The sequence below is a fragment of the Rhincodon typus genome, chromosome 21 (assembly GCF_021869965.1).
Source record: "Rhincodon typus isolate 14 chromosome 21, sRhiTyp1.1, whole genome shotgun sequence".
Lineage (NCBI taxonomy): Eukaryota > Metazoa > Chordata > Chondrichthyes > Orectolobiformes > Rhincodontidae > Rhincodon > Rhincodon typus.
Window position 1 is genome coordinate 46,811,595 of NC_063352.1, and position 13,089 is coordinate 46,824,683.

Here is a 13,089-nt window from a genome sequence, read left to right on the forward strand (position 1 = left end):
GGGGAGGTGGTGTTGGTGGGAGGGGAGGTGGTGTTGGTGGGAGGGGAGGTGGTGTTGGTGGGAGGGGTGGTGGCGTTGGCGGGAGGGGAGGTGGTGTTGATGGGAGGGGAGGTGGTGTTGGCGGGAGGGGAGGTGGTGTTGGTGGGAGGGGAGGTGGTGGTGTTGGCAGGGGGGAGGTGGTGGTGGAAGGATTTAGTTGTGAACCACATTACATTGTTAATGACTGGGGGCAGGTGCCACTGGCAGGAAAGAGGGTGGTCGTAATGAAGAAACATTTACACTCTTTCTAGTCCCACCCATGAGGACACCTGACTTTTCCCTGCGATTGCACTTGCCTTCCTTGAGTCACTGGCTTCTTCAAACCCCCTGTCATATTTAATTGGCAATTTATTTCCTTAGAGCAGGAAGATTGCCCACAAGTGGATTGCTTGGAGTAACATTTGAAAATGTTTATATTTCACCCAACCCTAAACCAAATGTTCTGTTTTAGCTGAGTAGAAAGACTACAGTGGGAATTGGGAGGCAAATTTTTAACATTCCATTTCCAAAATGTGTGAAAATACAACTTACTGGTACCTGCACAAACCTAAATAAGCTGAATTTGATTGAAAGTTGGTTATGTGTCTAGGAACTCAGGCAATAGTGTTTTTTCAGCCTATGAAGTTTTTTTGTTCGAAGAATGTGACCTGAAGGTCTAGCAGTTGTATATATATCACCTAGGTGGAACAACAGTGCTGGCGAAACTCAGCAGGTCTGGCAGCATCTGTGGAGAGAGAAAAACAGTTAACATTTTGAGTCTAATATGACTTCTTCAGAACTCAAGTGGAAGTCATACTGTTCTGAAGAAGTCACACTGGACTGAAAACATTCAGTATAAAGAGTTGACCCCAAATAAGTGTAGCAGACTGGCACATTCTGAGATGCAGGACCACGTACTGAGGGGCGCACTAAAGCTTGGGGCAGCTGCCACCAAGACGCAATGTGTACATTGAGAGTCCACTCAGTTATCAGAGCCTCTCGGTACCTCAAATGTGTGTAAATATTGTACTGAAAACAAAAGATGCGGGAAATCATAGCCAGTCTAGCAGGATCCATGGAGAGAGGGCAAGCAAGTTTCGAGTCGAGATGATGCTTCATCAGAGCTGTAAATATGTAAATATTGTCCTGTATAAGTCATAAATGGCTTGTGTTTTATTTTGCAATTGCAAGGAATAACAAATCCACACTATCTAAATTGTTTCTCCCCCAGCACTCCACCCCTAAACTATAACATAAATGCTGCCCTCTCCACACTTTGCATCAGCTCTGGTGAAGAGTCATCGTGATTTGAAATGTTAGCTTGCTCTCTCTCCATAGATGCTGCCTGACCCGCTGTAATTTCTAGCATTTGTTGTTTTCAGTAACAAATCCCAATGTTTGTGCGTTCTTCGTGTGCAAAGAACTGTACAGAACTGCTTTAGAAACCGTGTATGTGCATAAAGATTGATGAACACAGTGTATTTTGAAATTTAAAAAAAGCTGCTTGTCTCACCACAGAGTTTCTCCAGCACTCTGTGGCTTTGTTTCAGCATCTTTTAAGTGTTTTGCTTTTATTATCCAGATTGATTGTAACTGAAAACAAGAAGTGCTGGAGATCACAGCAGATCAGACAGCACCCATGGAGAGAGAGACAAAGCTAATATTTCGAGTCTAGATGACGCTTCATCAGAGCTGAAGTGTGGAGGGGACAGCATTTATGCTACAGTGAGGGGGATTGGAGTGCTAGGGGAGAAAGGGTGTTGACAGTGCATAATTAAGTGGGAACAAAAACAAATTTGCTGGAAAAGCTCAGCAGGTCTGGCAGCATCTGTGAAGGAAAAAAACAGAGTAAACGTTTCGGGACCCGATTGTTCCTGATTTACAGCATCCGCAGTTCTTTCGGTTTTTATTCATAATTAAGTGGGATTTGTTATTCCTTGCAGTTGTAAAATAAAACCCAAGCCATTTCTTACTTATACGGGGCAATATTTTACATATTTACGGCTCTGCTGAAGAGTCATGCAGACTCGAAACATCTTGCTCTCTCTCTCTCCACGGATGCTGCCTGATCCGCTGTGATCTCCGGCAATTTTTGTTTCGTTTTTCAGAGCAGGTTCCAGCACCTGCAGCAATTTGCTCCTAACTGTAAGTGGCCACCAAAAGCCTTGCGCCTCACCTTGTTGACTCCTTCCTCGTTCGCTTCCACTTTCTTTTTGACCTGCATCAACTGCCACATGTCCTTGACGGGCCCGGTGCTGCTGCCGGACACCGAGAACTTGCGGATGGGCACGGCGTCCGCCTGGCTACGGGCGAGGAGCTCCGGGGCGCTGGGGAGCTGGCTCAGGGACTCCATGGCCGCCTGCAGCTTGGCGACCTTCTCCTCCAGCTGGTGGAACAGAGACACTGGCCTGCCGTTATCGCCCGGCCGGGCGGCAGGAGGGGTCATGCTTCCTCCTTCTCCTCCTTCCTCGGTGGGGGAGCCGGGAGACTTGTCCCCGACTGTAGCCGGGCTCTGGGGCTTGATGAATTCAACTTCCACCTCGCCCACCGTCTTCTGCGCCTCGCTGATGCGGAGGTGCTCCAGGATGCCGTGCAGCAAGGCGTGCAGCGCGTTAAAGTTGCATACCCCCACCTCGGGGGTGCCGATGGCCAGGTTGACCAGCTCCGATAAGGTGAACGTGTGTGACATCCTGCTATCAGCCTCCCTCCCCTCCTCACCTCTACAACACACACACCCCTCCCCTCCTACTCCTCCTCTAGTGAGGCAAACTCAGCAATGGATCCTCTTCTCCCCTTCACCAGACCACAGGGACGCCCATTTGAGCAGACCAACTCCCCCACACCCCTACCTCTCTCTCCCGTTCCCTCTATCTCACCCCCCACCTCTCCTCTTTTCTTACCCCGCCCCCCCTACCCACCTCATAAACTGTGCTACATCGCAGTTGCTAAGTGACCAGGGCAGCCCCCATGGAAACGCCTTTGTTCGGGCTGACCCTATGTCACCCCGGGCTTGCAACTAGCAGCAACCCCCACCCGGGGGCCTTTCTGCCACTGCAGGCTTCATTTAGCCCTCCGTATCTACCCCCTCCATCCTTTCCCCCATGGCATGTTCAGACACACTCCCCCATCCCCATGGCATGTTGGGTCAGACACCCTCCCCATCCCCCTGGCATGTTGGAACAGACACCCCCCCCCCGTTCTGCCCAGCATATTCAGACAGATACACCCTCATCCCTGTGGCATATTGGGACAGACACCCTCCCCGCCGTGGCATGTTCAGACAGATACCACCCCCCCCATCCCCATGGCATGTTGGGACGGATATTCCCCCAACCCCTGGCATGTTGGGACAGACACCACCTCCCCCCCCAATATCCATGGCATGTTCAGACAGATACCGACCCCATCCCTTCCTCATGGCATGTTGGGACAGATAGCCCCCGTTCCCTAGGGCCCATTCAGATAGACACCACCATCACCCCCCTGGACTAATCGAAGAAGGTTTTCACTTTGCATTCCTAAATTCCTAAATCAGCAGGACTGGAATATACAAGGGTGTGGTTGTGAGGCAACTGAATCCAGCACTACCATCTTCACTGGGCACCTTGGCACTTGGGTTTGATGTCTTGGGTCAGTATTCCCTGACTCCGAGCTTCCCTGTTTTCTGAGTGGATCTCCTTGGCCCGTGTCCAACCAGGCAAGTTGCATGGTCTGTGCATCTGTCCATGTTGCAGGACAGGAAGAGAAAGACAGGCAGGGATTTGGATTCTGCTGGGAAATGCACATTTCATGACATGTTGGAGACTCTAATCTTTATTATAAACTTGAACCTCTCTGCTGCAGACAGTCATGGCAATAGCTTATGGAACTTCATCCTGTGCTCTGTTATCTTAGTTACCAGCTAAAGGGGCTGACAGTTTTGAATAGTAAATAAAAATGGAATAATGTCATTTCATAGAATCCCTGCATTATGGAAGCAGCCATTCAGCCCACCAAGTCCACACTGATCCTCCGAGGAGCATCCCACCCAGACCTATGCCCCTATCCTTTCCCTCCAAGCCTGCATTTCCTGTAGCTAACCCAGCAGAACTACACATCCCTGGATAATATGGGCAATTTAGCATGTCCAATCCAACTAGCTGGACTTTGGATTGTGGGAGGAAACCGGAGCACCCAGAGGAAACCCTCACAGACACAGGGAGAATGTGCAAACTCCACACAGATAGTCTCCTGAGGGTGGAATCAAACCCGGGTCCCTGGTGCTGTGAGGCAGCAGTGCTAACCACTGAGCCACTGTGCCACCACTTCCACATTAATGTTTCATTATTCATAACATTATTTTTAAACTCAAAAAATTGCCGCTGGAATTATTTAATTGGATGCCCAATGCCAAGGGTAGGAAAGGATACCTTTTATGCACAAAACATATTGATTACAGGCAGGATTGAGAATAAAAATTCTGTGCATGATAGAACGTTATTACATTTAAATTTATCCTCTCAAGGACTGTTAGCATCCCTGGCAAGGGCAGCATTTCTTGCTCATGCCTAGCTGTCCTTGAACCTAATGCCTTGTTGGGCCCCTCCAGAGAGCATTTAACAGTCAACCACATTGCTGCGGGTGTGCAATCATAAAACCATTAAATCATAAAATGATACAGCACAGAATGAGGTGATTTGGCCCCTTGTGTTCCTTGAGTAGAGCTTTCCACTTAATCTCATTGGCATGCTGTTTATCTTTCTCCTCACAGGTAGCAAGTACATTCTACAGGTTGAGTAGGAGCAGTTTCTGGAGATTTTTGTTCCCTACCTATCCTGGATTCTTCTTACTCTGTATATGATTGATCATGTAAACTCCTACTGAGAACCAGTATGTCTCTACAAAGTGTAACCAAAGGAAATTGACCGAATACTTTTCCTCCTCTGTGCCTATGTGGCAGTGTTTTCAACTTGCAATCTGGTTGGCAAGATTTGTATTGGAGACATGGGAGACATCTGTTGCAGTTGTGTTCGCAATGGATGGTATGGCTGTCCATTAACTCTCTCATAACGCAGTTCAAAACACAGCCACCTTAATCTAGATTATTTACATCTTTTTTTCTTTTTCTACACATTACATTGCACTGAGCATTACAACACTGGACTAAAATGCTTAAATGCTGACTGCCTCAACCACTAGAAGCATTGGAGATGAAAAGCAGCACCTCTAACCTCCTCTTGCCCCACTTCCCAGCTTCTGCATTATGGTTGTGATGCACTAAGTTCTATAAATATGTCAACCGGGGAGGTGATGGCCTGGTGATATTATAGCTAGACTGTTAATCTAGAGACCCAGATATTGTTTTGGGGACCTAGGTTCAAATCCCACTGCAGCAGATGGTGGAATTTGAATTCAATAAAATATCTGAAATTAAGAATCTAATGATGACCATGAATCCATTCTTGATTGTCGGGAAAAACCCATATGGATCACAAATGCCCTTTAAAGAAGGAAACTGCCATCCTTGCCTGGTCTGGCCCTCATGTGACTCCAGACCCACAGCAGTGTGATTGACTCTCAACTGCCCTCTGGGCAATTAGGGATGGGCAACAAATCTACCTAGCCAGTGATGCCCTCATCCTGTTAATGAATTAAAAAAAACATTTGTCCCAGTCAAGGTTTTTACTCTTTATTCATTCATGGGATGAGGGTGTTGCTGGCTAGACAGCATTTATTGCCCAGGGGGCAGTTAAGAGTCAACCACATTGCTGTGGGTCTGGAGTCACATGTAAGGCCATTCCAGGTATGGATGGCAGTTTCCTTCCCTACAGGATGTTAATGAACCAGATGGGTTTTTCCAACAATGGATAATGGATTCACAGTCATCATTAGACTCTTAATTCCAGATATACATTGAATTCAAATTCCACCATCTGCGGTGGTGGGTTTTGAATCTGGGTCCCTAGAACGTTACCTGGGTCTCTGGATTGATAATCCAGCAATAATATCACTAGGCCATTGCCTCCCCCAATAAGTTAGTGAAACATATCAGCTCTTAATTTATAGGATTCTTTATTATGTTACATGTGCTATTTAAATACAAGTAGTTGTTGTGCAGATTCTAATCTATTAGCCCCTACCTTTCTGAATGCTTCCCTACTGCTGTGTCAGCCTGGGTGACCTGGAGCTGCTGGGTTTATCATTCTCCCTTTGCTTTAAACAAACATATAACACTTGCAATCCTCTGGTACCAGCTAGAAATCCAATTAGTAATGGGAGATTGTGGTTACACTTCCTTCTTAGCAGCATAGGATGCAACCCAACCAAAATGCATGACTTTTCTACTTTGAGTGCTGTCAACATTTCAAGCAGTTCCATTATCTATTCTTATCCTATCCAACATCCATATATTGGTTGAAATGTAAAAGAAGTGTGTATGTATATGTTATTATATTCCATTCGAAGCAACTCCCGTTTTGGTGAAAAGGGATTCAATGTATTTATCCAGTAGCTCAGCCACGCTTCCTGTCTCCACAATCCTATCTCCTTTAGATTCCATAATAAACCTCACCCTTCCTTCAGCCGCACTTTAACAAAGCACATGTTTATTAAACAATTTTTGGTTCTGTTTCATGTTAGCAACTAATGTATTCTGATACTTCCTCTTTAACCTTTCTCATTCTATTTTTAGTCTCTGTGTTCTATATTCAGCTTGGCTCTCTAGCGCTCCATGAATCTTCCATCTGTCAGCTCTTTTTTCTGTCTCATGTTAATCTTTATACCTTTTGTCATCCAGAGACTTTTAGTTTCCTTTACACCTCATAAAAGTTTTTCTACTTAATACACAACATACCAAAGATCTCCTTTGTTCAAATCTGTTTTGCGGACCACGTTTTTGTTATACCCAGCCAATGCCTTTTGACTGATGGAGGTTACGCTCCTCTAGTTAAGTATTTTTATGCTTGTTGTACCTTGTTCTTTTCCGTAACTACTCTAAATCTGACGATTTTATGATCACTGTTCCCCATTTCTGACTGAAACATGCTCCACTTTTTTTTTATTATTTGGGGGATATGGGCTTCCCTGACTGGGCCAGCATTTATTGCTCATTCGTAATTGTCATTGAGAAGCTGCTTTCTTGAACCTCCACAGTTGATTCGGTGTTGGCACACCCACAAAGCTGTCAGGGGAGTTCAAAATTTTGATCCACCAATGCTAAAGGAGCAGCAATGTATTACCAAGCCAGAATGGTGCATGGCTTGAATTGCAGATAGTGGTGCTCCCATGTACCTACTGCCCTTTTCCCTTTTGATGTAAGTGGTCATAGGTTAGCGAGGTGCTGTTTAAAGAGCTTTGGTGAATTTCCGCGGTGTATCTTGTAGCTGGTACACACTGCTGCTACTGTGAATCAATGATGGAGGGAGTGAATGTTGTGGATATGATGCTAATCGAGTGTGCTGCTTTGTCCTGGATGGTGTCAAGTTTCTTGAGCATTGTTTAAGTTGCACTTATCCAAGCAAGCAGGGAGTAATCCATCACATTCCCGACTTGTGACTGTCAGTTACTGGCCTCAGTATTCAAAGCTTCTGACTGCTTTAGTAGCCACTGGCAAATCCAGTTCCATTTCTGATCAAGGGTGACCCCTGGATGTTGATAGTGGGGAATTTATTTCAAATAGTGGTTCTCAGAGTGATTCCTGAATTAGGAAACAACCATGTGTGGAGAAAGAGTCGCTGACCATGAAAGAAAGATCTTACAGTACTGGTCCTGAAAGACATCCAAATGCAAGTAGAGGTCATTGCTTGAATAGATTATGCAATGAACGGAGGGCTACAGTTCAGTCTGGAGACATGGCTAGGAGCAGAATTGTTCATCTCTGTGAAGGTTGGTGACTGCCAATAAACTCGAGGTTAAACTACCCAGAGGCAAAATTAAAGCAATTAGATAGTTGGAAGGAACTTGGGGTTTGTTTTAATAGATAGGAAATATACAGCCTTGTCACAAAGTCCCCTTTAACAACTATTCACCCTCCCAGCCTGATCGTTATCAACTCTATCTGCCCAGCTGCTCTTCTCTCTCTTTAGGCTCTATCCTATTGTTTACTCCCTACCCCACCCCCCTCCCCTTTTTTCTGCATATAAACTGACGTTTTCCCAGCCACCATCAGTTCTGAGGAAGGGTCACCGGATCTGCGATAGGTTTAGGGTTAGGGTTAACGTTAACTCTGTTTTTTCTTTCACAGATGCTGAGTTTTTCCAGCAACTTTGTTTTTGTTGTCACAAAGCTAGATTGTGCCCTGACGGAGGGGTTTTATAAAGCTAAAGGAAGGTTACTTGCTCAAGGTATTGAAGAATGACTGAGGACTATAGGTGTTAGAATAGACTTGTCCAGCAGGAAAAGTAATCCTGAAATTTTATTTTTGCACTTCTTCTGGACTCTTATTAGTTTGTTTGTAGACCAATTGGCACAAAAGCCGCACTTCAACAGGGTGAATATTTTCAGGGAGAAATGTTTCTGAAACAAAGTGGCAAGGAATGATGAAGGGATACTATGGAAACTAAATACATAAATTTATGGCTTGCATGATGCCTCAAAAGTGTGGTGTTTTGTTGAAATTAAGTTGTGTTTGATTAAAAATAATGTTCAAGTGGTATCAAAAAGGGAAATTTTCCAGCATCTACATGGTGCTTATTGATGATATTTTATGGGACAGCACTATGGAACTTGACATTTTTAAGAATCGCTCCATCATAAGATCAGAAATGGGAGTATTTGCCAATGATTTCACAATGTTCAGTTCCATTTGAGACTCGTCAGATTCTGAAGCAGCCTACGTTCAAATGTCACAGGACCCGGACAATATCCAGATTTTCCCTGACAAGTGACAAGTAACATTCACACCATGCAAATGACAAACAATGGACCATTGCCAACAAGAGACAAGCTAACCACCATGCCCTTACATTCAACTGTGTTACCATCACTGACTCCCTCACTATCAATATCCTGTGGATTATTGTTGACCAGAAACTGAAGTGGACTTGACATTATAAATAAAATGGCTACAAAAGCAGGTCAGTAGCTAGGAAAATGGTGAGTAACTCACCTCCTGACTCCCAAAAACCTGTCCACCATCTACAAGCCACAAGTCAGGAGTGTGATGGAATACTGCCCATTTGCCTGGATAAGTGCAGCCCCAATAACACTCAAGAAGCTTGGCACCATCCAGGACAAACCAGCCTGCTTGACTGGCACCATATCCACCCCTATACCACTGATGCTCAGTAGCAACAGTGTGTACTATCTATAAGAGGCACTGCAGAAATTCACCAAATATCATCAGACAGCACCTTCCAAACCCACGTCCAGTTCCATCTAGAAGGACAAGGGGAGCAGATACACAAGAACACCATCACCCGCAAGTTCCCCTCCAAGCCACTCACCATCCTGACTTGGAAATATATCGCCGTTCCTTCACTGTCACTGGGTCAAAATCCTGGAAATCCCCTCCCCATGGGACATTGTGGGTCTACCTCGAGCCAGGGACTACAGAGGTTCAAGAAGGCAGCTCAGCACCACATTTTCAAGGGCAACTAGGAATGGACAATAAATACTGGCCCAGCTAGTAATGCCTATGTCTCATAAGTGAATAATAAAAATGATTTTGTTTCAACATTAAGCAGAATTAAGTTGAGATTCACCATATAGTGGAATAATCTTCTCAACATTTACACTGTTAAGCCCTATCACAATCTTGTATGTTTCATAAGCTCACTCACCCCCAACCTTCTAAACACCAACAAATAAAGACAAAGCTATTTTGCTGTTCTTGATAATCAACCTTTTCATCCCAGAAATCAGCCTAGTGAATCTCTTTTAAATTGCCTCCTATGCCAGTATATCCTTATTTAAATACAAAGACTAAAACAGTATACAGCTTCCAGGTATGGCCTCACTAACACCCTGTACAGTTGTAACAAGACTTCCCTGTTTTTAAAGTCTAACCTTCCAGCAATAAATTACAAAATTCAATTTGCCCTCTCAATTACTTGCTGCACCCACATACTAACTTTTTGTGTTTCATGCACAAGAACATCTAGATCCCTCTACATTACATTTTTTTGGAGTTCCTCTCCATTTTAATAATAGTCGGCCTTTTGGTTCTTCCAATCAAACTCCATAACCTCACACTTTCCGACCTAAAACTCTGTTTACTGGACTTTTGCCCGCTCACACCTTATCTATATCCTCTTGCAGTTTTCTTACGTCCTCACCACAACAAGCAAGCCCACCTATTTTTGTATCCTCAGCAAATGTGGAAATATTACACTCTGCCCCCACCTCCAAGTCATTAATATAAATATTATATTATATATAATATAAATATAAATAATTGAGACACTAGACTGATTCTAAAAAAGAACTGAAGATTGTAAAACAAAAATTGCTAGAGAAATTCAGCAGGTCGGGCAGCATCTGTAGAGAGAGCAGAGTCAGCATTTCAGGTCCAGTGACTCTTCATGTGGTACTCTACTAGTTATATCTTTCCAAAATGAAAAAGACCCATTAAATCCTGACTTTATCTTCTCCAATCCTTAATCCATGCTAATACATTACCCCTAGTACAGTGGGCTCCAAATTTGTGCAATAACCTTTACATGGCACTTTTTCAAATGCTTTCTGAACATCCGAATACACCTCAAGTGCCATTTCCTTTTGTCAACTCTGTTGGTTACATCCTCAAAGAACTCTAGAAAATCTGTCAAACATGCTTTCCCTTTCACAAAACCTACTGATTTTCTTTGATTGTATTAAGAATTTCCAAATGCCCTGCTAATTCTTCCTTAATGATAGACTCTAGCATTTCCCAACAACAGATGTTAGGCTAGCTGGCTGATAGTTTCTTGTTTTCTAACTTCCTCCTTTTTGAATAGGGGCATTGTTTTAGCAGTATTCCAATCCATTGGACTCGCCCTGGAATCCAGTGAGTTCTGGAATATTTTGACCAATCCCTTCAATATCTCTGCAACCACTTCCTTTAAAAATTCCTATGTGCATGCTCCTTCCAGTTGCTTTACAGCAATGCTGATTTACTGCATACTCCTCCCAATCCCATATTGGAGTGGACATATAGGTGGCAGATGAACTTCAAAGAGAGAAGCGTGAGCTGATACAAGGAAAAGCATAAAATAAAGGGTACTATTCAAAATGGTGTACAGGAGCAGAAAAACAAGGATGTATACGTGCATATGTCATGAAAGATTACAGGACCGTTAGAGAGAGTTTAAAGAAAACACACAGTATTCTAGGCATCATTAGTAGATGCAAAGAGTACAAATGCAAAGAGATAAAAGCAAAGTACTGCAGATACTGGAGATCTGAAATAAGACCAGAAAGTACTGGAGAAACTCAGCAGTCTTGGCAGCATCTATGGATAAAGAAATAGAGTTAACATTTCCAATCTTATATGACTTCTTCAGAACTGTTTGGAGGAAGCCATATTGAACTCAAAATGTTGATTCTGTTTCTCTCTGCACCGGTGCTGCTAGACCTACTTAGCTTCTCTAAGGTTTTGGAGTAGATTTGTAGCTCGTGTTGTGGTTGGTTGGCTCGCCGAGCTGGTTTGTTGTTCCGCAGACATTTCATTACCCTGCTGGGTAACATCATCAGAGCAGCCTCCGATGAAGCTTTTCTAACACTTCATATTTTTTATTACAAGAGTAAAAGGTAATGGTATGAGATATCAGTTAGACCTCAATTGAAGTATTGTACATAGTTAGGAAGGATGTGAATGACTTGAGAGAGTGCAGAAGAGGTTTATGAGAATGTTTTCAGGGATGAGAAACTTCAGTTATGAAAATAGATTGAAGATACTGGGTCTGTTTCATTGGAGAGAAGAAGGCTAAGCAGAGATTTGATAGAAGTTCTAAAAATCATAATGGGTCTGGACAAGGTAGATTGAGAGAAATGGCTTACAAAAGGAACAAGAAAGAGATGACACAGATTAAAGTGTTTTGCTAAAGAAGCAACGTACACAGATGACTTGGTTGTGGTACAAAAATGATTCAGAGTTGAGTAAAGGAGTAGAATAAATATTTTTCTGAAGAAGGGTCCCAACCCAAAACGTCAACTTTCCTGTTCCTCTGATGCTGCCTGGCCTGCTGTGTTCCTCCATCTCCACACTGTGTTATCTTTGACTCCAGCATCTGCAGTTCTTACTATCTCAGAGGTGCGTAAAACCATTTCTGATAGAAAAAAAAAATGTGAGGTCAGAAACAATATTTTCGTATAGGGAGTATTTAGGGGGATGCAGTGCCCTAAGTGTGATGAAGGCAGATTCATTGAGGCATTCAAGAGGGTATTAGATGGTTGTTTCTATTTAAATATGTGCACGGTTAAGGGTAAATGGCAGGAGATTGGCACTAAATCAAAATGCTCAGAGTGCCATTGCAGATACACTGGGCCAAATGGCCTTGTTCTTAACTGTACAAATTCTGTGATTCATCAATGAGAAGGCAATTTAGGCAATTTTATAACACTGTTTATTACATAGTAAGACTAAATGCTACAATACATAATATTTAGAGATATAGTAGGTTCTAATGGCATGGCACCATGGCAGATGGTAAAATTTTAATCCAAATCAAAATCTAGAGTGACAAGGTGGCTCAGTGGTTAGCAATGATGCCTCACAGCGCCAGGGACCTGGGTGTGATTCCACGCTTGGGCGACAGTCTGTGTGGAGTTTGCATGTTCTCCCTGTGTCTGCATGTGTTTCCTCCACAGTCCAGGTTAAGTGGATTGGCTATGCTAAATTGCCTATAATGCACAGGCTCAATAGATTAACTATGGGAAATGCAGGTTTACAGGGATAGAGTAGGGGGTTGGTTCTGGGTGGGATGTTGTTTGGAGGGTCAGTGTGGACTTAATGGGCCAGATGGCTTACAACTTAATTGTAACCATATGAGAACGGTGGATTATTGCAAAATGCTGGGTCATTAATGTCCTTGAGGGTGGGAAATCTGCTGTCCTGACCTGAACTGGCCCATATGTGACTCCAGACCAATAGCAATGAGGTTGACTCTTTGCTTT

At 43.6% G+C, this 13,089-nt stretch overlaps 1 protein-coding gene across 1 annotated transcript in view; it reads right to left on the bottom strand.

Moving 5' to 3' along the window:
* LOC109924643 (uncharacterized protein C16orf96 homolog) overlaps positions 1-2,501 on the bottom strand; it is a 21,899-nt gene extending 19,398 nt beyond the window's left edge. The window contains exon 1 of the mRNA XM_048609262.1: positions 2,195-2,501. Within this exon, the coding sequence (XP_048465219.1) occupies positions 2,195-2,464 (270 nt within the window). The 5' untranslated portion in view covers positions 2,465-2,501. The remainder of the gene's footprint in view (positions 1-2,194) is intronic.
* Between the last annotated feature and the right edge of the window lie 10,588 nt (positions 2,502-13,089).